The sequence below is a fragment of the Chlorocebus sabaeus genome, chromosome 15 (assembly GCF_047675955.1).
Source record: "Chlorocebus sabaeus isolate Y175 chromosome 15, mChlSab1.0.hap1, whole genome shotgun sequence".
Classification (NCBI taxonomy): Eukaryota; Metazoa; Chordata; class Mammalia; order Primates; family Cercopithecidae; genus Chlorocebus; species Chlorocebus sabaeus.
The window spans coordinates 77980192-78005265 of NC_132918.1; the positions used below are offsets into that span (position 1 = coordinate 77980192).

Consider the following 25074-nt stretch of genomic DNA (forward strand, 5'->3'; position numbering starts at 1 on the left):
TTTTTTTTCTTTTTTAAATTTAATTAATTTTTTGAGGGAGGGTCTCACTCTGTTGCCCATGCTGGAGTACAGGGGCATGATCTTGGCTCACTGCAGTCGTGACCTCCCGGGCTCAAGTGATCCTCCTACCCCAACCTCCCAAGTAGCTGGGACTACAAGTGCATGCCAATACACCCAGCCAGTTTTTCTATTTTTTTGTAGAGACAGGGTTTTGCCATGTGTCCCGGGCTAGTCTCAAACTTCTGGACTCAAGCGAGCCTCCTGCCTCGACCACCCAAAGTGCTGGGATTACAGGTGTGAGCCACTGTGCCCAACTTCTTAAGTGTTTTTAATATTAGAATTTACAGTAATATATTAGTCTTTTTTTTTTTTTTTTCTAGACCGAGTCTCACTCTGTCACCCAGGCTGGAGTGTAGTGGCATGAACACTGCTCACTGCAGCCTTGACTTCCCAGGCTCAAGCAGTCCTCCCACCTCAGCCTCCCAAGTAGCTGGGACTACAGGCATGCACCACCACACCTGGCTAATTTTTGTATATTTTGTAGAGATGGGGTTTCATCATGTTGCCCACGCTAGTCTTGAACTCTTGAGCTCAAGCCATCCTCCCACCGTGACCTCCCAAAGTGCTGGGATTACAGGTATGAGCCCCCATGCCTAGCACTTATATTAGTCTTATGATTTCAATTTAAAATGTATAATTGACTGAATATTGATTTATACTTGTGAATTTAAATTGAAACCTTACTATAGTTATTTTATTTTGTGGACATTAGAGAGTACCTAAGAGTCACTATAAGTTTAATTTTTTAGATTTATAAGTTATTCTCAGGAAATTTTTTTTTCTTGACATGTTAAAATACAAAAATGTTATCTTCTTAAGTCTAACAATTATACTTAAAATTGACTATATTGTTTGGGTTTTGTGGGAGGGGTTTGCAATAGTTCTCACTCGATAACATTTTTTTTTTTTAATTAAAAAAAAGTTTTGGAGAAACTTCTCTAGTAATGAACTGTAGAAATGATGCCTGAAAATGTAGTCATGGTAAAGTTGTTTAAGTAGTTAACGTTTTATGTTTGAAAATGTTATGTTGTAGGTGAACTTTGAAATGAGTTTAAACATTCATCGCAGGCCTTTAAAATTAGACCTCCAAGTAGAATAAGTTGTCTAAGTTCAGTGTAAAAGTTTGAGTAAAATCTAGGCTTTTTGGATTTGTAACTTTAATAAATTAAGTATTCATATTTTAAAACGAGTAAATCAGTCTTTTCTATGCATTAAAAACTCCTCCTCTTAGATGTGAAAACAAAATAGTCATCAGCAGTGGCAATATTCTGCTTTGCCTAGCTTCCTTAAAGCATGCTGATACTGTTTTTTCTTTTCAGTTTTGTTTTTTGGTTTTTGGTTTTTGTTTGTTTGTTTGGTTTTGGTTTTTTTGAGACAGAGTCTTGCTGTGTTGCCCAGGTTAGAGTGCAGTGGCATGATCTCGGCTCACTGCAATCTCCACCTCCTGGGTTCAAGTGATTGTCCCACCTCAGCCTCCTGAGTAGCTGGGATTATAGGTGCGCACCACCACGCCCGGCTAATTTTTGTATTTTTAGTAGAGATGTGGATTTCACCATGTTGGTCAGGCTGCTCTCAAACTCCCGACTTTGTGATCCACCCGCCTTGGCCTCCCAAAATGCTGAGATTACAGGTGTGAGCCACCGCGCCCAGCCTAATTTTTGTATTTTTAGTAGAGATGGGATTTCACCATGTTGGCCAGGCTGCTCTCAAACTCCTTGACTTCAGGTGATCCTCCTGCCCTCGCCTCCCAAAGTGCTAGGATTACAGGCCTGAGCCACTGTGCTGGCCATGCTAATATTGTTGATTTGAATTTCTGTTCGTTTATTTCTTCACTTATGAGCAGGATGCTCAATTCTGTAGCATTGCTTGTTACAAATGGCTTATTCTTTGACTGCAAAGTGTGTGCTTTCCTATTTCTCCAGCTCCTCTTGTCTAGCTTAAAGGTGGGGGGAATATGGTTTAGTGAATAAACCATTTGAGGTTTTGGTAAGTCAAGTATACTTGTTCAGATGATAGAAACCATACGTGAGGTATGTTAACGTAGCTGAGCTGTATAGTGACGTTAGTGGGCCTGGATTGTTTTTCTTCAAAGTGGCCTCCTCAAGATTTAAAACTTTACTTCACAAGGACATCATTGGTATTTTGTGACTGTGATCGTTGATCTCCTTTGGTCATTTAACATCCTTTTTTTCTTTAGAAAAGTTTTCTTTTTCTTTTCTTTTCTTTTTTTTTTTTTTTTTTTTTTTTTTGAGATGGAGTCTCGCTCTGTCGCCCAGGCTGGGGTGCAGTGGCCGGATCTCAGCTCACTGCAAGCTCTGCCTCCCGGGTTTACGCCATTCTCCTGCCTCAGCCTCCCGAGTAACTGGGACTACAGGCACCCGCCGCCTCGCCCGGCTAGTTTTTTTTCTGTATTTTTTAGTAGAGACGGGGTTTCACTGTGTTAGCCAGGATGGTCTCGATCTCCTGACCTCGTGATCCGCCCGCCTCGGCCTCCCAAAGTGCTGGGATTACAGGCTTGAGCCACCGCGCCCGGCCTTCTTTTCTTGATATGTCAGTGGAGCTGTATTTTGATGAGCGTAGCTTGTAGTCTCCTCCAATCAGATTTGAATGATTAACATTCTATATTGGAATGTGTCTGTGCTTTCAGTTAACTGATGATTTTCAGTTTTGAAAACGTGGTGCATTTCTTTTCTGCTTAGTTCAGACCTAAAGGCATTTGTTTGATTAGAAATGAAGTCTATTGGTGTAAAGACTGTCAAGGTTTGTGGGTCAAAGACCTCTGTACGCATAGAAGGTCAGCCATGTTCTTTAGGCCAGAGTAGAAGGAAAGGAAGGCTTATGGGTGAACGGTCGTATACTCTTTCCATTGGCAATGGAGACTACTTTTGGACAAATAAAGAAATGCTGTGGGATTATGTGCAGACTCTGTCTGGTAAGAAGTCAGCAGTTATAAATAATAGATGTTTTTAAAACATTTTTAAAACTGATTACAAAAATGAATACCCATCTCTGGCAGAAAACTTGAGAAACGTACAAATATATAACAGGAAAAATAAAAATAATCCTGTTGAAATATATATATATATATATATATTTTATTTTATTTTTTTTTTCTTTTGAAATGGGGTCTTGGCCGGGCACGTTGGCTCATGCTGGTAATCCCAGCACTTTGGGAGGCCGAGGCGGACAGATCACTTGAGATCAGGAGTTCAAGACCAACCTGGCCAACATGGTGAAACCCCGCCTCTACTAAAAATACAAAAATTAGCCAAGCGTAGTGATGGGCGCCTGTAATCCCAGCTACTCACGAGGCTGAGGCAGGAGAATCACTTGAACCCAGAAAGCAGAGGTTGCGGTGAGCTGAGATTGTGCCACTGCACTCCAGCCTGGGCAATAGAGCGAGACTCCGTCTCAGAAAAAAAAAGAAGAAATGGCGTCTCGCTGATTGCTTAGGCTGGTAGTCACATACTAGGCTCAAGCAATCCTCCCTCCTAAGCCTCCTGAGTAGTGAAGTGTGTTTTTTTTGAAAACAGAAAATTTTTATCCTGAAGTTAAAGAATGTAGGTAAAATAATGGTTTGTCAACACATAAAAGGTTATTTATTGAGCTCAGTTCTCAAACGTGTGTAGAAATGGGAATTTCAGAGACTTGTCAGTCTTGGAGTCCAGCTTATCTATTTATTTACTTATTATTTATTTATTTTGAGATGGAGTCTCACTGTCACCCAAGCTGGAGTGCAGTGGTACAATCTCAGCTCACTGCAACCTCCACCTCCTGGGCTCAAGTGATCCTCCCACCTCAGCCTCCCAAGTACCTGGACTGTGGGCATGTGCCACCACACCTGGCTAAGTTTTGTGTTTTTGGTAGAGATGGGGTTTTGCCAGGTTGCCCTGAGCTCAAGATCCACCTGCCTCGGCCTCCCGAAGTGCTGGGATTACAGGCGTGAGGCACTGTGTCCAGCCCAGCTTATATATTTACTTTAAATTGGCTGCTCTCCTTTTCTGGAGAATTTTAGAAGACTTACATTTTATTTTTCTTTTATATTTCTTTTGTTTTTTATTATTTTATTTTATTTGAGATGGACTCTCGCTCTGTCACCCAGACTGGAGTGCAATGGCGTGATCTTGGCTCACTGCAGCCTCCGCCTTCCAGGTTCCAGTGATTCTCCTGCCACAGCTTCCCAAGTAGCTGAGATTATAGGCATATGCCACCATGCCTAGCTAATTTTTGTATTTTTAGTAGGCACGGGGTTTCACCATGTTGGCCAGGCTGATCTGGAACTCCTGACCTCAGGTGATCCGCCCGCCTTGGCCTCCCAAAGTGCTGAGATTTATAGGCGTGAACTATCATGTTAGCCTGAGATTTCCATTTTCTGGGGTTGCTGACAGCAGTGGCCACATGAACTACTCTGCTTTTAGTGGAGAATAGAAGCTCAAAATTTTCAACACCTGGGTGAATTGTTGGGGTTTTTTTTTGTTTTTTTTTTTTTCCCCCTTTTGTCCTGTATTTCTAAGGTACTCTTACAGTTGGGGCCAGAAGTCCCATTAAAGAATGTCATCTAATCTAGGGCATATTTTACTTATTTATTTTATTCATATTTATTATTATTATTACTATTTTTGAGATAGGGTTTCACTCTATCACCCAGGCTGGAGTGCAGTGGCATGGTCATGGCTCACGGCAGCCTCAACCTCTGAGGCTTCAGCGATTATCCCACCTCAGCCCCCCAAGTAGCTGGAACTACAGGCACATGCCACTATGCCTGGCTAATTAAAACAATTTTTTAAAATAGAGACAGGGTTTCGTTTTGTTTCCCAGGCCGGTCTCAAACTCCTAGGCTCAAGCAATCCTCTTGCCTTGGCCTGCCAAAGTGCTGGGATTATAGGTGTGAGCCACTGTGCCCAGCCAAGGGGCATATTTTAGAAGCTTTGGAGATAACTTGATGGCAAACTAAGAATTTTTGGCATTTGGTTTAAATCTATTATGCTTCTTTATGAGAGAAGACACATTTTTTAAAATGTTAGGTTTTCTAAAATATTTAATAATAAATGAAACATGAAAGGTATTTATATACTTTGTTAAAATTTTATGGTGACAATATGGTGGATTGAGGATTCTGTTTCAATCTAAACTTTTAACTTGCTGTCTGAGGTCCTAAAGTCCCGTGTCCCATTTTTACACATTTTAAAATAATTGGTCCTTACCTTTTTTGTGCACCTGACAGTTTTGCAAAACACATGCGTTGGGTAAACAGTATGTTCTTGCAGTGAAACTCCTTGTTATTGACTTTCCAAAGAAAAAACTGTTTAACATTGTCTTTTGAAACTGGCAAACTTTATTCACTTAACTCTTAGCTTTTCCTCCTCCCTGTTGTATGCCAAAGTGGAAATAAAATATTAATTGACCTGCTAATTTTAATTATCAGAAGTAACACTTTTAATAAGCCCAAATACTAGAATGCCTTTTTTTATAGAGCAGATAAGTTCTTAGATCTTAGATGAGTTTTTTTTAAGTACAAGTTAACAGTATTACGTTGTTGTAAGTGGTGACTCTCAAAAGGGTGTGCAGTCTTCTGGGAGTTTCATAGTAATCTAAAGAGCTGTTTCATAGTCAAGTCACATGAAATTGAATTTTATTGTTAATTTTTATGTTTAAAGTACTAACGTAAATACATTTTTTAAAATACAAGAATTTTTAGTTCTGGTAAAAGGAAAGAGGGGAAGGGAGCTGCATTTATTTAGCATCTCCAATTAAAGACAGGCCAAAGAAAGACTGGACTGAAGATGTGACTGATTCTTTTAATTATGTCATATTGCCTTCTTGGAAAAAGGAAGTTGGCATTCTTCACTGACTGCTGACATGTGCCAGGCTAGGACTTCCCAAAGTTAGTTCTGTTGACAACTGGTTCTTTTATTTTTAGTTTATTAAGATGAGGTCTTACTCTGCTGCCCAGGCTGGAGTGCTATGGCACAATCTCAACTCACTGCACCCTCCACCTCCTGAGTTCAAGCAATCCTCTCACCTTTGCCTCCCTAGTAGCTGGGACTACAGACGCATGCCACCATGCCCAGCTAATTTTTGTGTTTTTTGTAGAGACGGGGTTTCACCATGCTGACCAGACTGGTCTTGAACTCCTGGGCTCAAGTGATCCACCCACCTTGGCCTCCCAAAATGCTGGAACTACAGGTGTGAGCCACCAAACCTGGCCAACAACTGGTGCTTTGAGATGCTCCTGGTGTCTAGGCAGTAATCACAAAGTGCCCAGATCATGAGTGCACATACAGTTTGGTGAACAGTTTGCTGTGTATACTTGTAGACTTTATTCTATACTTATTCAGAGGTATATATTTGTGTATATGTTTTTATAAAACATGGGATTCAGTTGTACAAAGCAGTTTGCAATCTGTTTCTTTTATTTAACAACATGTTGTAGATATTTTTCCACATCAAGTTATGTAGACTTAATAACTGTTAAAGTGCCATGGTATAATTTACAATTATTTAATAAATAATGAGGCTGAATTTCATTTCCTGTTATTAAGCCATTCATATTTACTCTTCTTTCAGCAAGTTTCTGGTGTTTCAGGAACACTATGAAGGAATGTGGCAGGGTTCTTGAGGATAAGGGAGCTTGTTTATCTAGGCAACTCCTGGGAGCCATTATAGAGAGAGTCACACTTCCCAGTATCCTGGAAGGGTGCTTGTGATGGATGAGGTGCCAAAGTAGAGGCTACTAGGAAAGATGCAATTCTGGGGCACTATACTGGGGGAGCATTCTGCCAGCTCTAGCCCCAGCTTGAGTCCATGTTTGCAGATCTATTGAAGGAGAAGGAAGAATGGAAAGGAGACAGTAAGCAAAAGAACCCCATGACTGGTGTGATTCTTGACAACTTTCTGGAAAGTTGGTTGTAGGCACTCTTGAGGGGTAAACTTGGGGACAAGATGGTCTACTATTTCTCATGTGGGGATTTGTCTTCCATTGATACCTTAATTGGATATGAGTGCTGCTTTAGGAACAAACATATCAGTTTCTTTTTTTTTTTTTTTTGAGACAAAGTCTTGCCCTGTCACCCAGGCTAGAGTGCAGTGGCATGATCTTGGCTCACTGCAACCTCCGCCTCCCAGGTTCAAGTGATTCTCCTGCTCCAGCCTCCGCAGTAGCTGAGACTGCAGGCATGCACCACCACGCCCAGCTAATTTTTGTGTTTTTAGTAGAGATGGGGTTTTACCATGTTGTCCAGGCTGGTCTTGAACTCCTACCTCAGGTGATCCGCCCGCCTCGGCCTCCCAAAGTGCTGGGATTACAGGCATGAGCCAGTGCACCCGGCCTCCGTTTCTTTATAGAAGCATATTTGGAGTTACTCAATCTGAGTTGGAAGGGATGCTAAAAACTATATAAAACAGACTCGCAGTTTAGTAAAAATAGGGAAACTGAAATTTGCCCCAGTTCCACTTCTGTAGCATCTGTTTAATTTCAGAAGTGACATTAGAGTTTTAGTCTTAGTTCAATTCTAAAAATTGTCTGTACGTCGCTGTGCAACCTGCCTCCCGCTGTATGTTGAAAAGGATAGAATCTGCACTATCGTGCTACGTATTAGGGGTTTACTCTGCCAGGTATATGCCAATTACTTTACATATATTCTTACTAAAGCCTTACGATAACTTGAAAAAGGGTTTTCTTATCCCCATTTTGCAGATAAGTTCAAGCTTTGGAGGTCTTTGAGTTTCAGTCCAAAGCAACAATTCTGTATGAAAAAAAAAATTCGTGTATAAATAAGAAATTCAAATATTGTGAGACTTTGAAATTCTTTAAAGTCATACACAGTGACATTGCCATCACCTACCTATGTTTGCAGCCCATGACATCACATTTATGCAGTGGTCACATTTCCTTTTAATGATATTTCCGTTAGTGATGCATGGACCTTTTGCTAGTGAGTAGAACCAAGAAACAGAATATTCTTTGGGAGATAATAAAATATAAAAGGCACCTTTTAAAAACAAATGATAAATTTTTTGCAGAAAAGAAAACTTAACATTAAAAATGACTAGGCCAAGCGCAGTGGCTCACACCTGTAATCCTAGCACTTTGGGAGGCTGAGGCCAGCAGTCACCTGGGAGGTCAGGAGTTTGAGAACAGCCTGGCCAACATGGCAAAACCCCATCTCTACTAAAAATATAAAAATTAGCCAGATGTGGTGGCAGGCGCCTATAGTCCTAGCTTGGGAGACTGAGGCAGGAGAATCATTTGAACCCAGGAGGCGGAGGTTGCAGTGAACCAAGATTGTGCCACTGCAGTCCAACCTGGGCGACAGAGCAAGACTCCATCTGAATAAATAAATAATAAAAATGGCTAATTTTACATTACCTATGTAGTATTCTTGCCAGAAATGTTAAACTGCATGTAATGTTGAGGAAATAACCAAGAATGTAGGGCATTCTGATTCTACTTAATTAATTCTAATTGGCTTAGACTCTTTTGAAAAAAATAAAAAACCAAAAAACGATGACCTAATGATACAGTGTAGCTCTGTGTCCCCACCCAAATCTCATGTTGAATTGTAAATCCCCAATGTTAGGGGAGGGACCTGGTGGGAGGTGACTGGATCATGGGATTGGATTTCTCCCTTGCTGTACTGGTGATAGTGAGTGAGTTCTCACTAGATGTCATTATTTAAAAGTATGTAGCACCTCCCCCTTTGCTCTCTCTTCTGCCGGCCATGTGAAGATGTGCTTGCTTCCTCTTTGCCTTCTGCCATGATTGTAAGTTTCCTGAGAACTCCCCATATGTGCTTTCTGTACAGGCTGCAGAACCATGAGCCAATTGAGTCTCTTTATAAATTGTCCAGTCTCTGGTAGTTTTGTTGGTTTGTTTGTTTTTGTTTTTGTTTTGAGACAGAGTCTCGCTCTGTTGCCCAGGCTAGAGTGCAGTGGCGCAATCTCAGTTCACTGCAAGCTCTGCCTCCCAGGTTCACGCCATTCTCCTACCTCAGTCTCCCGAGTAGCTGGGACTACAAGCACTCACCACCACTCCTGGCTAATTTTTTGTATTTTTAGTAGAGACGGAGTTTCACCGTGTTAGCCAGGATGGTCTTGATCTCCTCACTGCGTGATCCGCCCGCCTCAGCCTCCCAAAGAGCTGGGATTACAGGTGTGAGCCACTGCACCTGGCTTTTTTTTTTTTTTTTTTCCCTCAAGACAGAGTCTCACTCTGTTGCCCAGGCTGGAGTGAAGTGGCGTGATCTCAGCTCACTGCAACCTCTGCCTCCCAGGTTCAAGCGATTCTTGTGCCTCAGCCTCCCAAGTAGCTGAAATTATAGGCATGAGCCACCATGCCCAGCCAACAAAGACTCTTGAGAGAACTATAAAAAGTATTGAAGCATTTGTTAGAGTACTTAACACACTTTTGTTAAGTGAGTTAGTAGTTTTAGGTTTGGTTCAGCTGAGATTTTTACCTTTAATTTGGAATTCTATTTTCAAATGAAAACAAAAAGCAAAAAATCTAATATTTAAAATAGTAGATTATAGAGGTAGGAGGTAGTTTTCCCAGCTAAACAGATTATTAACCTTTACTCCGAATTTATATGGACACGTAACATATTAAAGAAACTTTTTAAATGTGTTAATCTTTTAGATTTCTGAGCCTATGGAAATATTCCTTGCCTGGAAATTAGCTGTAAGCCCTTATCAATGTAGTTTTCTGACTAAGTGTTACTACTTTCCAACTAAATTATAAATCTCTTAAAGGCATCGTAGGTGTGTTTATCTTTTTCTGTCTCCAGCACCTGGCATAGTTGCTTGACTGTGTGGGACTGTATGTTGCTGAGTGGCAGATCTAATATTTTTTAAAGATCACAATATTCTCAGCTTGAATGTCCTCATCAACAGAGCTTGTGGTCTTTATTTAAGTGGGCAAGTTTTCATTGTGTTTCAACTTGGCCAAAGGAAGCTTTTCAAGTTTTCAGAGGAGTAGCTTCTTACTAGCTTGTAACATTGGTCAGTCATTGTTGAGAGAGCCCTAACTTTGGCAACTTTATTAGGAAGAACACAAGATGAAAACTAGGGACAAATTCACTATACAGTAGTCCCCCACCTTTTCCTCAGGAGATACAGTCAGGGACCTCCGGTGGATACTTGAAACTACAAATATTACTGAATCTATATACTGCTTTTTTTATACATACATAACTATGATAAAGTTTATAAATGAAGCATAGTAAGAGATAAACAACAACAGTAATAAAATAACAGTTATCTAAATGTAGTTTCTCTTTCTCAAAATATCTTACTATACCCTACTCACCTCTCTTCCTATGACCTATTGATCTGATAACCAAGATGGCTACTATGTGTCCAAGGGGGAGGTATCTTATACAACATGGAATGCTGGACGAAGGAATGATTGACTTCCTGGATGGGACAGAGTAGGACACTGCAGGATGGCAAGAGATTTCCTCATGTTACTCAGAACATTGCAGTTTAAAACTTAAGAACTGCTTATTTCTGGAATTTTCCATTTGATATTTTCATACCATACTTGACCTTGGGTAACTGAAACTGCAGAAAGTGAAACTGGATAAGAAGGGGCCACTGTACAACTTTTATTTCTAAAGAACTGTAAAACTTATATGTTTGCAGATCAGGGAGCAGAGAAACATGAAGGCACAGGTCAGTCCTCTGGGATCACTGATCAAGAAAAGGAGTTATCCACCAATGCTTTCCAAGCTTTCACAGTAAGAAATGGCTTCTCTTAATCTGCTCAAGTTGTAGGGTTCTGTCAAGTAAGAATCTTTTCATAGTGAATTTTTAAATTTACAATTTTTACTCTGTAATAATTCAAGAGTTAATTTAGAGATAAGTAGGTTTATTTAATTTTAAAAATAAATGTTTTAGAGTTTAAATATGGTAAAAGAAATGAGAGTAATTGGAGCCATTCTCAAGTTTTTGTGTTTTTGTAAACATGTTTTAACTCATATACTGTTGTTTTTAAGTCTTTTAAATTTAGATTTGTAAGTATGTGGATCAGTCTTTTCATTTCACTATGCTGTTCAATTATTTATTTATTTATTTATGAAAATATCAGATTCAAAAATTATTTTCTTGAAGGTACTTTAAAATGGAACCCCAAAACTTTATTGGCAGAATTTTAACTTTTCTGACATTAAACAGTATGAAAGAAAACCTTATTTGGTTATCATGTTACATGCATGTAAACAGAAGAACTTAACGCTTGGGTATTCGAAATATATTTACTAGAAAATAAAATTTGGAGTGATTATATTACCTTTCTTGACTAGCCTTAGCCATTAATACCCTGCTAGCACTATGTGTATATACCAACATATTTATCATATCAATATATGTGTCTTATATGTGTCAGTGTCAGGGTTTTGAGTCTTAGGAAGTAAATATCCATAGTTTCTTAACTGACATGAATATTGCTTTATCTAGTGACTTTGATTAGTGTATGTAGGGAAACTACATCTTTCTTTTTAAGAACTTTTAAGATAAAGATGAATGAAATGTATTTGGAATGATATACTATTCTTAAAGCTGGTATGTAATTTTGTGTGTGTGTGTGTGGTTTTTTTTTTTTAGTCTGGAAATTATGATGCCTGTCTACAACACCTTGCCTGTCTACAAGATATAAACAAAGATGATTATAAAATAATTTTGAATACAGCAGTAGCTGAGTTTTTTAAAAGTAACCAAACAACAACAGATAATTTGAGACAAACACTTAACCAGCTGAAGAATCAGGTGATACACAAATGAATTTAACTATAAAAAATATTGTTCTGTTCTTTAATTTATCAAATACAAATAGTTAAGGAAAATAAATGTGATTTGTCTGGTATTTCTTGTCCGAAACATTTGTTAGCATTAATTTTATTTCCGTAAAATTATTATTCCAGGAGATAAAAGGTATGTTGTGTGATTTTTTTTAATTGGGGTTTTAATTAACTTGAACAGAATAGACTAATATACCAAATTCGAATGAGCTTTGAAATTTTGAGAAAGAAAGAACTATATGAAAAAGCTTAGCTATGGAGATATATCTTGTTTATGATTACAAAAATATGATTAATCCTAATGTCAAGTTGTTTTAGCATTTGGATCAGGAGATGATTGATTAAATAGAAGATATTCTGCTTTATATCTGGTTTGGGGCTTGAATTGCGGATTGGTCTGGTTATAACGCAATGTTTATTGAATCCTGGGGCTAGACTTTTGGTATGCAAGAGGGCTGATAACAGTGATGATGCTGATAGGATCAGCTAGCATATGTTAAGTGTTCACTGTGTGACAGGGCACTGCCAAGAACCTTGGATGCAACTTCTCATTTGTTCTTCTCAGTAGCCCTGTGAAATAACTATATAATTTTTCTTATTTTAAAAATGGGAAGGCCAAGGCACAGATAGCTGTATAAATTGTCCAAAGACACAAAGTTTTTGAGTAGTAAGAGCTACATGAACTCAGTTGTGTTTAACTCTAGAGCCTGTAATTTTAGTTACTGTTTCATGCTGTTAGGGAGTCATGAGATCTTCCCTGTAATCATGAGTACCACGATACTGTATCGTATCACCCTGAAGTGTGACAGGTAGAAGCAAGTGGTTCCTTCAGGCTCTCTATAAACCTTTATAGGCATAAAGTAATTTTTAAACCCCATTAAAATTCAAAAATGAGGCCAGGCGCGGTGGCTCAAGCCTGTAATCCCAGCACTTTGGGAGGCCGCGGCGGGCGGATCACGAGGTCAGGAGATTGAGACCATCCTGGCTAACACGGTGAAACTCCGTCTCTACTAAAAATACAAAAATTAGCCGGGCGTGGTGGTGGGCGCCTATAGTCCCAGCTACATGGGAGGCTGAGGCAGGAGAATGGCGTGAACCTGAGAGGCGCAGCTTGCAGTGAGCCAAGAGCATGCCACTGCACTCCAGCCTGGGTGACAGAGTGAGACTCCATCTCAAAAAAAAAAAAAAATTCAAAAATGAGACTAACAGCTACCATGTATTGAATGCATACTTGGTGCTAAATTCTGTATTAAGTGCTTTTTATGCCTTATCTCATATAATCCTCACATTCAACTCTTGAGGCAGTAGGTGCTTATTATCTCAGTTTTAAAACCAGGGTTTAGGAGTCTAATTTAAATTTATACAACTAGGAAGGGGAAGACCAGATTTAAACCAGGCCTTCTGACTCTTGCGCCTGTTCTCCTACCTGTCTCAGTCTTCATAAATTCGTATGTCCTCACGTTTCCTCATTACTCCAGTATTATTACTGATGACTTTATCTGCTGTTCCGGAATCAAAGGAAAAATGGTGCTTACTGGTAATCTAGTACATGCACCCTATGACCCCATAGACAGTTTCTTCCAGGACAGATTTGTTTGGTTTTTGAGAACAAGTTCAGCTTTTAAACTTTTTTTGAATAAGAAATTCCTGCAAACTTCCAGTTAGGCCAAAAAAACTTTGTGAAGTTCTTTCACTAGCTTTTATTGTTTATAAGGTTTGTTAGGGCCTTCCAACTCTTGAGTTTCCTAGAAGTGTTTGTACTTGTGGTTACTGGCTTCTTTAAATCATACTTCTGTTCGCAGTCACATGTCTTGGGCACAGTGACATCCTTTTTCAACCTATTCCATTTTAATTAACAAACGTCTAATTTCACTTAATGAGTAGTTTTTCTTTTGGCTGGAGCAATTACTAGACTATTTAGGTGAGTCATAGAATATGTGGCAAAGTTATTCATGTGATAATTATTCAACCATTGCTGAATCCAAAACGTCATAGTTTATCTAAAAGCTTTTCTGGCTAAACTCTTAACTCATTCTCTCTCCATTACCTAACTACAGAAAGAGTTGCCTTTGGAAATTGAGTTTTCACTGTTTGAAGATACTGTTTTTAATCTCTTTAAGATAGTGACTTGATAAGTGAAGATTATAAAGAGTTCCCAAACTCATTGAGATGCACATGTTATTGGTCAGCTAAGACCACTTGCTAACATTTGAATCGTGTCAAGCTTAACCACATGGGTGATTGATGTCTGTTGAAGTCCAGTTACAAAATTTACAAATCACTGTGTGTTGTGAACCTTCAGGTTCCTTGCCATTAGTCAAACCAAGGCTGTTAAATCCATGTACTGTATATCAGAGTTCTAAGGAAGTGTTGGTCTTAGAATTACTTACTTACTATTGAACAATAATTTATTGCAATCTTCATAATGGCAAAGGTTAGTTTTAATACAGGTAGACTTCCAATTTCATGTGTTGTATGGAATTGTGCAATGGTTGTAAAGCTTGATTAAAATTTAAAAACCTGTTGCTACAGCTTACAGAAGGGGGTATACAGTTTCAGAACGCAAAGTGTCATGCTTTTTGTTTTTTCTTTTGGTGTCAGTTACGGATGTTAGCCTTTAGTGAAGCCCATAAAAGCCTTTTCTAACCATCATGTGTGCAACAATGTATTTTTGTTATTGAGTACTTTAAAAAAATCTATTCTTTTTTATGGGAACAAAACCTGAAAATATACTTTCTAGCCCTATGGTCTTGGGTAAGATAATTAAGTTTTCTGTGCTGATTTCCTTATGTATAAAGTGGAAATGAAATTATTTATGTCCTTGGCCAGGTGTGGTGGCTCATGCCTGTAATCCAAGCACTTTGGGAGACCGAGGTGGGCAGATCGCCTGAGGTCAGGAGTTCAAGACCAGCCTGGCCAATATGGTGAAACCCCATCTCTACTAAAAATACAAAATTAACCAGGTGTTGTGGCACGTGCCTGTAGTCCCGGCTACTCAGGAGGCTACGGCAGGAGAATCACTTGAACCCCGGAGGTGGAGGTTGCGCTGAGCTGAGTTTGTGCTACTGCACTCCAGCCTGGGTAACTCCATCTCAAAAAAAGAAAAATTATCTATGACCTTGTGGTATGGTGAAGATTAACCTGTAAAAATTTTAACATAGCACGTCTGGCACATGGTAAATAGTTAACTATTTTCGTTTTGTTTGATACAGAGTTTCACTATATTGCCCAGGCTGGAGTGCAGTGATGTGATCTTGGCTCACTGCAGCTTCTGCCTTTTGGATTCAAGCAAGTCTCCTCCCTCAGCCTCCTGAGTAGCTGGAACTACAGGCGCGTGCCATCACACCCAGCTTTTTTTTTTTGTATTTTTAGTTGAGACAGGGTTCACCATGTTGGCTAAGCTGGTCTTGAACTTCTGACCTCAAGTGTTCTGCCTGCCTCGGCCTCCCAAAGTGCTGGGATTACAGACATGAGCTGCCATGCCTGGCCAGCTGTTATTAACATTTAAATTTTACCTAAGTTTTTACAAAATGAAATCAAACTATGAATATTACGTGACATTTTTATGGGAAAGGTCATTTTGAGTTTGTTACGTGCCTGGTGTAGCCTCTTGTAGGTCATGAGACTAGGAGGTGGGAATCCTGCACAGAAGCCCTGTTACCGATTGAAACAGGGAAGATAGCTTCACAGTGACGAGAAAGATAATTGTCTAGCCATGTGCTGGGTACTTAATAAAGTCTCATCAAAACATTTTAAAATTTTATTATGTGTGGCATAGAAGAATGAAAATAATTTTAGTATGTGAGAGTAACTAAAATCTAAAGATACTGTTGAAAGTATGGAAAAATTCAGAATAAGAATGTTGGCCTGTGTTCCTTTTTATTCATGTGAATTATTTCACTTTTGCTTTTTATTTCCTTAATGTTGTTAAAATATAATCTCCATTGATTGCTTTATAGGTCCACTCAGCTGTTGAAGAAATGGATGGATTAGATGATGTTGAAAACAGCATGTTGTACTATAATCAAGCAGTCATTCTTTATCATCTGCGGCAGTATACAGAAGCCATATCAGTTGGTGAAAAACTTTATCAGTTCATAGAGCCTTTTGGTATGTTATCTGTCAAGTCAAAATTTTCCCTATCTTCCCTATACTTGCAAAGTTCTCTGATACTTTTACCTAGATAACCTAAATCTGAGAAGTCCATGTCAGTATTCAAAGAAAAAAAGAAAAACCGTATCAGCTTTGCTTAATGGTTAGAAAAGATAAAAATATAATCCAGGTTTTCTTTGAGTGTCCCTTCCCAAATTTTGAAGATAACTGTTAAAAATGCTGTTGGAAAGTGTTGAAACACTTAGTGATGTTTGTGGGGCTTTTGCTATTTAAACGCTATTTTATTATACCTGATCCCTTCTTACTTTAGTACGTTAAGGAAGTAGCATTTTGGAATGTTAGGGGACAGTGAGGTATTTCATTTTTGCCTATTGCCTAACTGAAATTTTTGGCGGGAGTTATGGAGTAGGAAGTATAGAACAGTGTTAGTTTTTTTGCTATCTTAATTCGCTTACTAACCTCAAGTAGGAGTAGCAAGAAAAGTAAGGGCAAAGGAAAAAAGAAGAGCAAAGGAGAAAGCTGGACCCAGGAAATGGTTGTTAGAGAGGGCTGTTGGTTTCTAGCCCACAAGCAGTCAAATTCCATTTGTGAGTTACATTTTTGTCTTTTTTTTTTTTTTTCATGATTGCTTTCTTTTACATCCAAAACACAAATGAGAATTCCTAATTTATCAGGAACGCCTGATTGCTGATGTGGTTACCACAGGACAAGTGGTGGGGTGTGATAGCACTCTGTGGTGCTTTGGGAAGAGATAGAGAGTCCCCTTTTGCTGACAGTGGTTGAACAGCTGATTACTATGGCTCCAAAGAGCCGTTTTGAGGTGCTTCTCTTCTTTGCCTCAATCCTGAGAGCTTGGTAGCTGGACAGACTGGGCAGGAGAGACAGCAGTAGTAAGGGATTATGTAATTAGTGACCAGTTCCTTCTGTATAGCTAGAAATCAGAGTTACACTTTTAGGACTGTACACATTTTTCTATAAAGTTACTGTTATTGATGCTTCTTAGAATTTCCGGAATTCAGCCAGGTGCGATAATCCCAGCACTTTGGGAGGCCAAGGCGGGTGGATCATCTGAGTTCGAGACGAGCCTGACCAACTTGGGGAAACCCCATCTCTACCAAAAATACAAAATTAGCCGGGCGTAGTGGTGCATGCCTGTAATCCCAGCTACTCGGGAAGGCTGAGGCAGGAGGATCACTTGAACTCGGGAGGCGGAGATTGCAGTGAGCTGAGATCGCACCACTGCACTCCAGCCTGGGCAACAAGAGCGAAGCTTGTTCTAAAAAAAAAAAAAAAAAAGAATTCCTGGAATTCATGAAATCCTATTAATCTGCACTGTGGCTGAAGAGAAGATATTAATAGTAATCAACTCATCAGTATTCACATCCATTTTTCTTTGAAAATATTATGGCTTTTTTTTTTTTTTTTAAACTTTTACTGCTTGGATTTTTTTAAAGACTATTTTTTAGAGAAGGTTTAGATTTATAGCAAAACCAAGAGGAAGATACAGAGATTTCCCGTGTGTCCTCTGCCCCAACACATCCATAGCCTCTCTCATTACCATTATCCCCCACCAGTGTGGTGCATTTGTTATAATTGATAAACCTACATTGATACATCATAGTCATGCAAAGTTCATAATTTACGTTAGGGTTCACTCTTGGTGTTGTATGTTGTGTGTGTCTGGACAAATGTATTCATTATAGTATCATACAGAGTATTTTTCACTGCCCTAAGAATTCTGTGTTGTGCCTGTTAATTCCCTTTCTACCTATAACCACTGATCTTTATTTACTCTCTCTATAGTTTTGCCTTTTCTACAGTGTCAAACTTGGAATCATAACTACTCAGCTGCTTCTTTTCTTTTTTTTTTGAGATGGGGTCTCTTTCTGTTGCCCAGGCTAGAGTGCAGTGGTGTGATCTCCACTCACTGCAACTTCTACCTCTCAGGCCCAAGTGATCCTCCCACCCCAGCCTCTTGAGTAGCTGGGATTACAGTGAACGTGCCACCACACCCAACTAATTTTTATGTTTTTTTGTAGAGACTGGGTTTCGCCATGTTGCCTAGGCTGGTGTAGAACTCCTGGGCTCAAGCAATCCACCCACCTTGGCCTCCCAATGTGCTGGGATTACAGGTGTGAACCACTGTGCCTAGCCAGTACTCAGATTCTTCATACAACATATATTAATTGAGGACATGGGCCAATACTGAGGGCCAGACACTGTTCTGGGTCTGGAGATAATGCAGTGAATGAAATACAGAAACTCTTTACCCCCATTAAGCTTCTATTCTAATGGGAGAGAAAGCAACATAATAAAAAACCAGCCATCCCTTGGTATTCAAGGGAGATTGATTCTAGGACACCCTTCCTCAGATACCAAAATCTGCTGATACTTAAATCCCTTATATAAAGTGGTGTAGTATTTACATATAGTCTGTGTACATCCTCCTGTACATTTTAAATAATCTCTGGATTACTTATAATACCCAATACACTGTAAATGCTATGAAAATGTTTTTATACCGTATTGTTTAGGGCACAATGACGGGAAAAATGTCTGTACATGTTCATTGCAGATGCAACAACTCTTTTTTCTTTTAATATTTTCAATCTGAGGTTGGTTGAATCTGTGGCTGCAGAACCCACAGATACAGGGGGCTGGCTGTATATTGAATGTTGTGAAGTAAAGCTAAAATTGAATGAGAATATAGAGATTGAGTGGGGATCTTTTAAGTAAGGTAATCAAGCAAGGCCTGGGATGAGATGATATTTGAAACGAGACCTGAATAAAGAAAGGACGTTAGCCTTGCTGCTGTTTAGAGGGAAAGCATTCCCACTGGAGGTAATGGGATATGGAGAAGACCTGAAGTGAGAGGTTGTGTTTGGTGAGAGCAATAGCAGCAAGGTCATCGTGACTGGAGCTAGCTGGGGAGGATAATAGGAGATAAAATCAGAAGTAGCCACAGGCTCAAAAAGTTTTGGATTTTGAGACTGGACACAGTGGCTCACACTTGTAATCCCAGTACTTTGTGAGGCCATGGTGGGTGGATCACTTGAGCTCAGGAGCTTGAGACCAGCCTGGGCAACATAGTGAAACCCTGTCTCTATGAAAAAATTAGCCAGGCATGCTGGCACATGTTTGTGGTCCCAGCTGCTCGGGAGGCTAAGGTGAAAGGATCTCTTGAGCCTTGAAGGCAGAGATTGCAGTAAGCCAAGATTGCAACACTGCTCTCCAGCCTGGGTGACGGAGTGAGACACCATCTCAAAAACAAAAAAAAAGTTTTGGATTTTGTAGGATTACAAATTTCAGATTTCAACATTTCAGGTTAAGAATGCTTAACCTCTATTGGAATTGAGGTTTCTTTCCGCCTAACGTAATTTCCTCATTACATGTGCTAGTGTTTAGTAGATATTTTCCCAAGGAAGATTTAATCACTGGAATTTCTGAAATGAGAGACCTTGCAGTGCCTAATAAAATGACACTGTTGACATTGCAAGTTGCTCTCATTCATGGCTCTAGGTGATATGCATTCTGAGTAAAGATTTATGCTTTGCTATTTAAAGCTTTGTATCCTTGTTTGGAGGGTGGTCTGAGATGTATGCTTTACTTTAGATTGTGAGTATTCTTTTCCTGTGTTTTTTTCTCCCAGAAGAAAAATTTGCCCAAGCAGTGTGTTTTTTGCTTGTAGACCTGTATATATTAACCTACCAAGCTGAGAAAGCTTTGCATCTTCTTGCTGTCCTAGAAAAAATGATTTCACAGGGTAACAATAACAAAAATGGAAAGAATGAGGTGAGTGTTTAAAGGTAATCAGACTAAAATCTAAAATATGATTAATTCTCTCTGCTTGTTAGTTTACTGGATTAAAAAGGAGAAAACAATTAAAATATTAATATTTGTGGTTATGAACTATTAACAGCTTTAAGATACAATTTGCATATTATAAGCTTTACCATTTTAAAGTGTAGAGTTTAGTAGTTTTGAGTGTACTCGCATTTGTACAACCGTTACTACTATCTAATTTCAAAATATTTTTATCACCCCAAAAAGAAACCCTGTACCATTTGCAGTCACTCCCCATTTCCCCCTTTCCTGAGCCCTAAGCAGCCATTAATCTACTTACTGTCTCTGGATTTACCGTCTGGACATTATATATGAATGGAATCATAATATGCAGCCATTTGTGACTGGCTTTTTTTACTTAGTATAATGCTTTCAAGCTTCATCCATATTGTAGCATATACTTTTTTTTTTCATGTACTTCATGCCTTTTGTGGCTGAATAATATTCCATTCATTATATGAATATGCCACATTTTAAAAATTTCTTTATAAGTTGGTGGACATTTGGGTTCTTTTCTACTTTTTGGTTATTATATATAGTGCTTCTATGAACATTCATGTAAAAATTTTGTAGGGATATATGTTTTCAGTTATCTTGGATATAATATTTAGGAGTAGCATCACTGGGTTATATGTATCTTAACTCTATATTTAACCCTATGCAAGACTGTTACAAAGTGATTGCACTATTTTAAATTCCCACCAGCCACTTGTGAGTTTGTGATTTCTCCACATTGTTACCAACACTTGTTATTGTCTATCTTAATAAAAAAAAAAAAATTTAGCTATCTTAGAGGGTGTGAAGTGGTATCTTGTTACAGTTTTGATTTATATTTTCCTGATGACTAAGAGTGTACCTTGAGGCTGGGCGCGGTGGCTCACGCCTGTAATCCTAGCACTTTGGGAGGCCGAGGCAGGTGGATCACAAGGTCAGGAGATCGAGACCATGGTGAAACCCCGTCTCTACTAAAAATGCAAAAAATTAGCCAGGAGCTATGGCGGGCACCTGTAGTCCCAGCTAGTCGGGAGGCTGAGGCAGGAGAATGGCTTGAACCCGGGAGGCAGAGCTTGCAGTGAGCTGAGATCGCGCCACTGCACTCCAGCCTGGGCAACAGAGCGAGACTCCATCTCAAAAAAAAAAAGAAAAAAAAGAAGAATGTACCTTGAGTATCTTTTCATATATGAGCTTTTATTTTTATAGAATTGAAAGATTGGAATTAAGACAATAGAATCCATAACCTGGATAAACACTATTGCTTTCATTAGGGAAAATTTCATCATTCAAGTTCTTCAAAAAAAACATAGATGGCTAGGCATGGTAGCTCACACCTGTAATCCCAGCACTTTGAGAGCCCAAAGTGGGTGGATCATCTGAGGTCAGGAGTTTGAGACCAGCGTGGCCAACATGGTGAAACCCTGTCTCTGCTAAAAATACAAAAAGTAGATGGGCATGGTGGTGCACATCTGTAATTCCAACTACTCAGGAGGCTAAGGCATGAGAATCACTTGAAACTGGGAGGCGGAGATTGCAGTGAGCCAAGATTACGCCACTGCACTCCAGCCCTCATGGGAGACAGAGCAAGACTCTAACTCAAACTCAAAAAAAAAAAAGAAAATCATACATTTATGATGTTTAAGCTTCCCCATGTTCTGATGAGAGACTTGATGCCCAGTATGAGTACATCCTGAGTCTTGTGTTTTTTCTTTTGCCCGTGCTTCTGGTTATCAAGGGATGACCCTTCTTTCTTCCTTTTTCTGCCCCTTTGTTTTAAAAGGAGTGTTTGCAGGAAACATTGTCAATACTTTTTTGCCTGTGCACATTCTTGAGGTTTAAAAAGAAAATAAACATCTGGCATTACTTTTTTCAATTTAAGTGTGTATTCCTAAGGGATTTCAGTTGAATAACCTTAGCATTATACCGAAACATTATGTAGTAAAATATTTGTATTCAGTACTTATAATATTTGATTAAACATAATTTAGTTTAGCAGATGCTTATGTGCTCTGCCAGGTTCTAAGGTACTCTGTTAGGTACTAAGGGGACAAAACAAACAGAAACATTGCAGTCCTTGCTTTCCAGGATCTCAGGTCTAGGAAGAGATAAATTGGGCAACATCTGTTCATGGACAGGGAGGAAAGAGGTGAAAGAGGTTAGGGAATGTTTCAAAGGAATTTGGATGCTTGTTTTGGCCTCGGAAGATGGTTAATAGTTTGACAAGTCAGAAACGGAGGGTTAGAGCAGGATAACCAGCTTGGCAGAGAATATCACAAAAGGTATGAGCTTATGGTGTGCTGGAGACCTTTCTGGTAATGAAATGGACAGTACCAGAGAAATGCAAAGAAGAGCAGTGGGACATGATGTTGGCAATGTGAGTGTGAGTGATAGCTTGAAGAACGTTGAATACTAGAAAGTTCAAATTTGATGTGATTGGCAGTGTTCATAACAGAGAAAGTTTTAAGAAGTGGGTGGATCTGTTTTGGGTTTTAGAAAGATAATCTGAGTTTTGCTTAAAGTAATATTCATGCTTTTTAAAACAAGCCCAGGCTGGCTGCAGTGGCTCATGACTGTAATCCTGGCACTTTGAGGGGCCAAGGCAGGAGAATCAGTTGAGCCCAGGAGTTTGAGATGAGCCTGGGCAACATAGGGAGACCACCGTCTCTATGAAAAATTAAACTTTGTAAATAAATAAAACCAGCTCATCATTACGTTCTACTGTGAGCTCCTCATGAGTAGAGCTTCCTATCACCCACTCTAGACTACTGAACCTCAGTCTCTAGGAGTGGGACCTGGGATTCTGCATTTTTTAAAGACAGGGTCTTACTCTGCCACCTCAGGCTGGAGTATAGTAGCACAGTCGCGGCTCACTGCAGCCTTAATCTCCTGGGCTCAGGCAATCTTCCCACCTCAGCTTCCTGAGTAGCTGGGACTGTAGGTACATGCCACCATGCCCAGCTAAGTTTTGTATTTTTTGTAGAGATGGGATTTTACCATGTTACTCAAGCTGGTCTCGATCTCCTGGACTCAAGTGATCCGCCCGCCTCAGCCTTCCAAAGTGCTGGGATTACAGGCGTGAACCACCATGCCCCACAAATTCTACATTTTGAAAATGCTCTCTAGGTAATTTAGGTTACCTCACTTGGAAATCACTGATTTCAATTGTGGTCAAAAATATTTAATTTTGATAAACTTTGTCTCATCACCCTGCAGACTGGTAACAACAACAACAAAGATGGATCTAATCATAAAGCTGAAAGTGGAGCTCTAATAGAAGCTGCAAAATCAAAGATACATCAGGTAGTGTAAATTTTAAAGGGGGGCAATACATCACCTACATTTAATTGTAGTTAGGACAAATGAAGCAATGAGATAGATCATTGGAAGCAGTCAGTGATTCAAGGTGCATATGTTTGTTTGTCTTTTGAAGTATTGTAGTTTAGAAGCACATTTATCCTAAATATATTTTGCTTAAAAGGATAATATAATTTATTTAAATTGCTCTATAAATGAAGTTTGAGAGAAATGGCATGGGAATGTACTGCATGAAAAAATCAACTGGAATTTTAAAAAGTTGTCATTAGCCATGTGCAGAAGAGGATTGATAGGATTTTTGCCTGGAACTTGAGTATTTAAGTTTTTTGTTTGTTTGTTTTTTGAGACGGAGTCTCGCTGTGTCACCCAAGCTGCAGTGCAGTGGCGCGATCTCGGCTCACTGCAACCTCCGCCTCCCGGGTTCAAGTGCCTCAGCCTTCCTGAGTAGCTGGGGTTACAGTCGTGCGTCACCACACCCAGATAATTTTTTGTATTTTTAGTAGAGACAGGATTTCACCATGTTGGCCCGACGGGTCTCAAACTCCTGACCTCAGGTGATACACCTGCCTCGGCCTCCCAAAGTACTGGGATTACAGGCGTGAGCCACCACACCTGGCCAAGTTTTTATTCTACCATGATTTTAGTATTTTGAAGTATATTCAAAGAGTACAGTGAAAAGAGCGTATTTTCTAAAATTGCAAACTTGTTTTAGCAAGTAATTAGTATAACTATGTTGTAAATAGATTGGGTTTAATTTTCCTAACTAGAACGTAAAACTTTATGTAAATCCACCATAGTCTTAACGTAGTAACATTTTCACTTTGACAGTACAAAGTACGAGCTTATATCCAAATGAAGTCTCTGAAAGCATGTAAAAGGGAAATCAAGTCAGTCATGAATACAGCTGGAAATGTAAGTTTCTTCTGTACTTTTGTTTTTCACTTTGTGTCTTTCTTATTTAGACTATGGGTATTTGTCAGTTTTAAATAATTTATCTTAGTTGGTTATATATACTGCCAGATATGAACCTTGCTATTTTAAAGTTGGGAAGTAGTAATAATACTGTGTCTGTAGTTTAATTTTTTTTTAACTTAAAATTACAACAAGCACTTTTCTATTTTATGTAACCTTCAAAACCACCATTTTAAATAACTGCCTATTGTTCTGTGACCGGTTTATCACAATTCACTTAAGCATTTTGCTAATATTAGACGTTTAGGTTATTTTAGAATTTTTTAGTATTATACTCAAAACATTTATGGCCAGGCATGGTGACTCACCTGTAATCCCAGCACTTTGGGAGGCTGAGGTGGGAGGATCACCTGAGGTCAGGAGTTCAAGACCAACCTGACCAACATGATGAGACCCTGTCTCTACTAAAAATACAAAAATTAGCCGGTGTGGTGGTGTGTGCCTGTAGTCCCAGCCACTGAACCACTGGGGAGGCTGAAGTGGGAGGATCGCTTGAACCCGGGAAGCAGAAGTTGCAGTGAGCTGAGATTGTGCCATTGCAGGTTAGCCTGGGTGACAGGGTGAGACCATGTCCAAAAAAAAAAAAAAGAAATTTATTAAAAATCTAACAGTCAAGTTGTAGCCAAAACCTGACCCTTCCAAATGACTTTTGGCTTGACAGTACCTTCAATTTAACTAGTACTAAAGTATTTGAGATAGAATTACTTCTTCCTTCCACTCCCTCCACCCTAATCTTTCATTGATAATTTTTAAGATGGTATAGGAAAGAAACAGAGTTATGAACAATCTTGATGCTTCTAGGAAAACTATAAATTTAGAAGTATAAAGCCATGAGAAAATACGGTTAAAAATCTCAGGCAGGATTCAGATTAGTTACTGAGTTAGTTAATATGCTAGTGATTTTTTATAACAATTGTGGCCTAGACCTGAGCCTAAGAGGGGGAAGCCCAGTGAGCCAGCCAGCCAGCCATTATCAAACCTTTTT

At 39.2% G+C, this 25074-nt stretch overlaps 1 protein-coding gene across 9 annotated transcripts in view; it reads left to right on the forward strand.

The window, feature by feature from the left end:
• Nucleotides 1-25074, forward strand: part of CNOT10 (CCR4-NOT transcription complex subunit 10) — a 94529-nt gene that overhangs the window by 11612 nt on the left and 57843 nt on the right. For 4 of the 9 annotated variants that reach the window (XM_073023676.1, XM_073023677.1, XM_073023679.1 and 1 more), the window contains exons 2-8: nt 381-637; nt 10699-10793; nt 11659-11820; nt 15812-15962; nt 19615-19757; nt 23016-23102; nt 23946-24029. In XM_073023676.1, the coding sequence (XP_072879777.1) occupies nt 421-637; nt 10699-10793; nt 11659-11820; nt 15812-15962; nt 19615-19757; nt 23016-23102; nt 23946-24029 (939 nt within the window). In that variant the 5' untranslated portion in view covers nt 381-420. Of the gene's footprint in view, nt 1-380; nt 638-6153; nt 6247-10698; nt 10794-11658; nt 11821-15811; nt 15963-19614; nt 19758-23015; nt 23103-23945; nt 24030-25074 lie in introns of all 9 variants that reach the window. The other 5 variants (XM_038002961.2, XM_038002962.2, XM_038002963.2 and 2 more) reach the window with 3 other exon arrangements.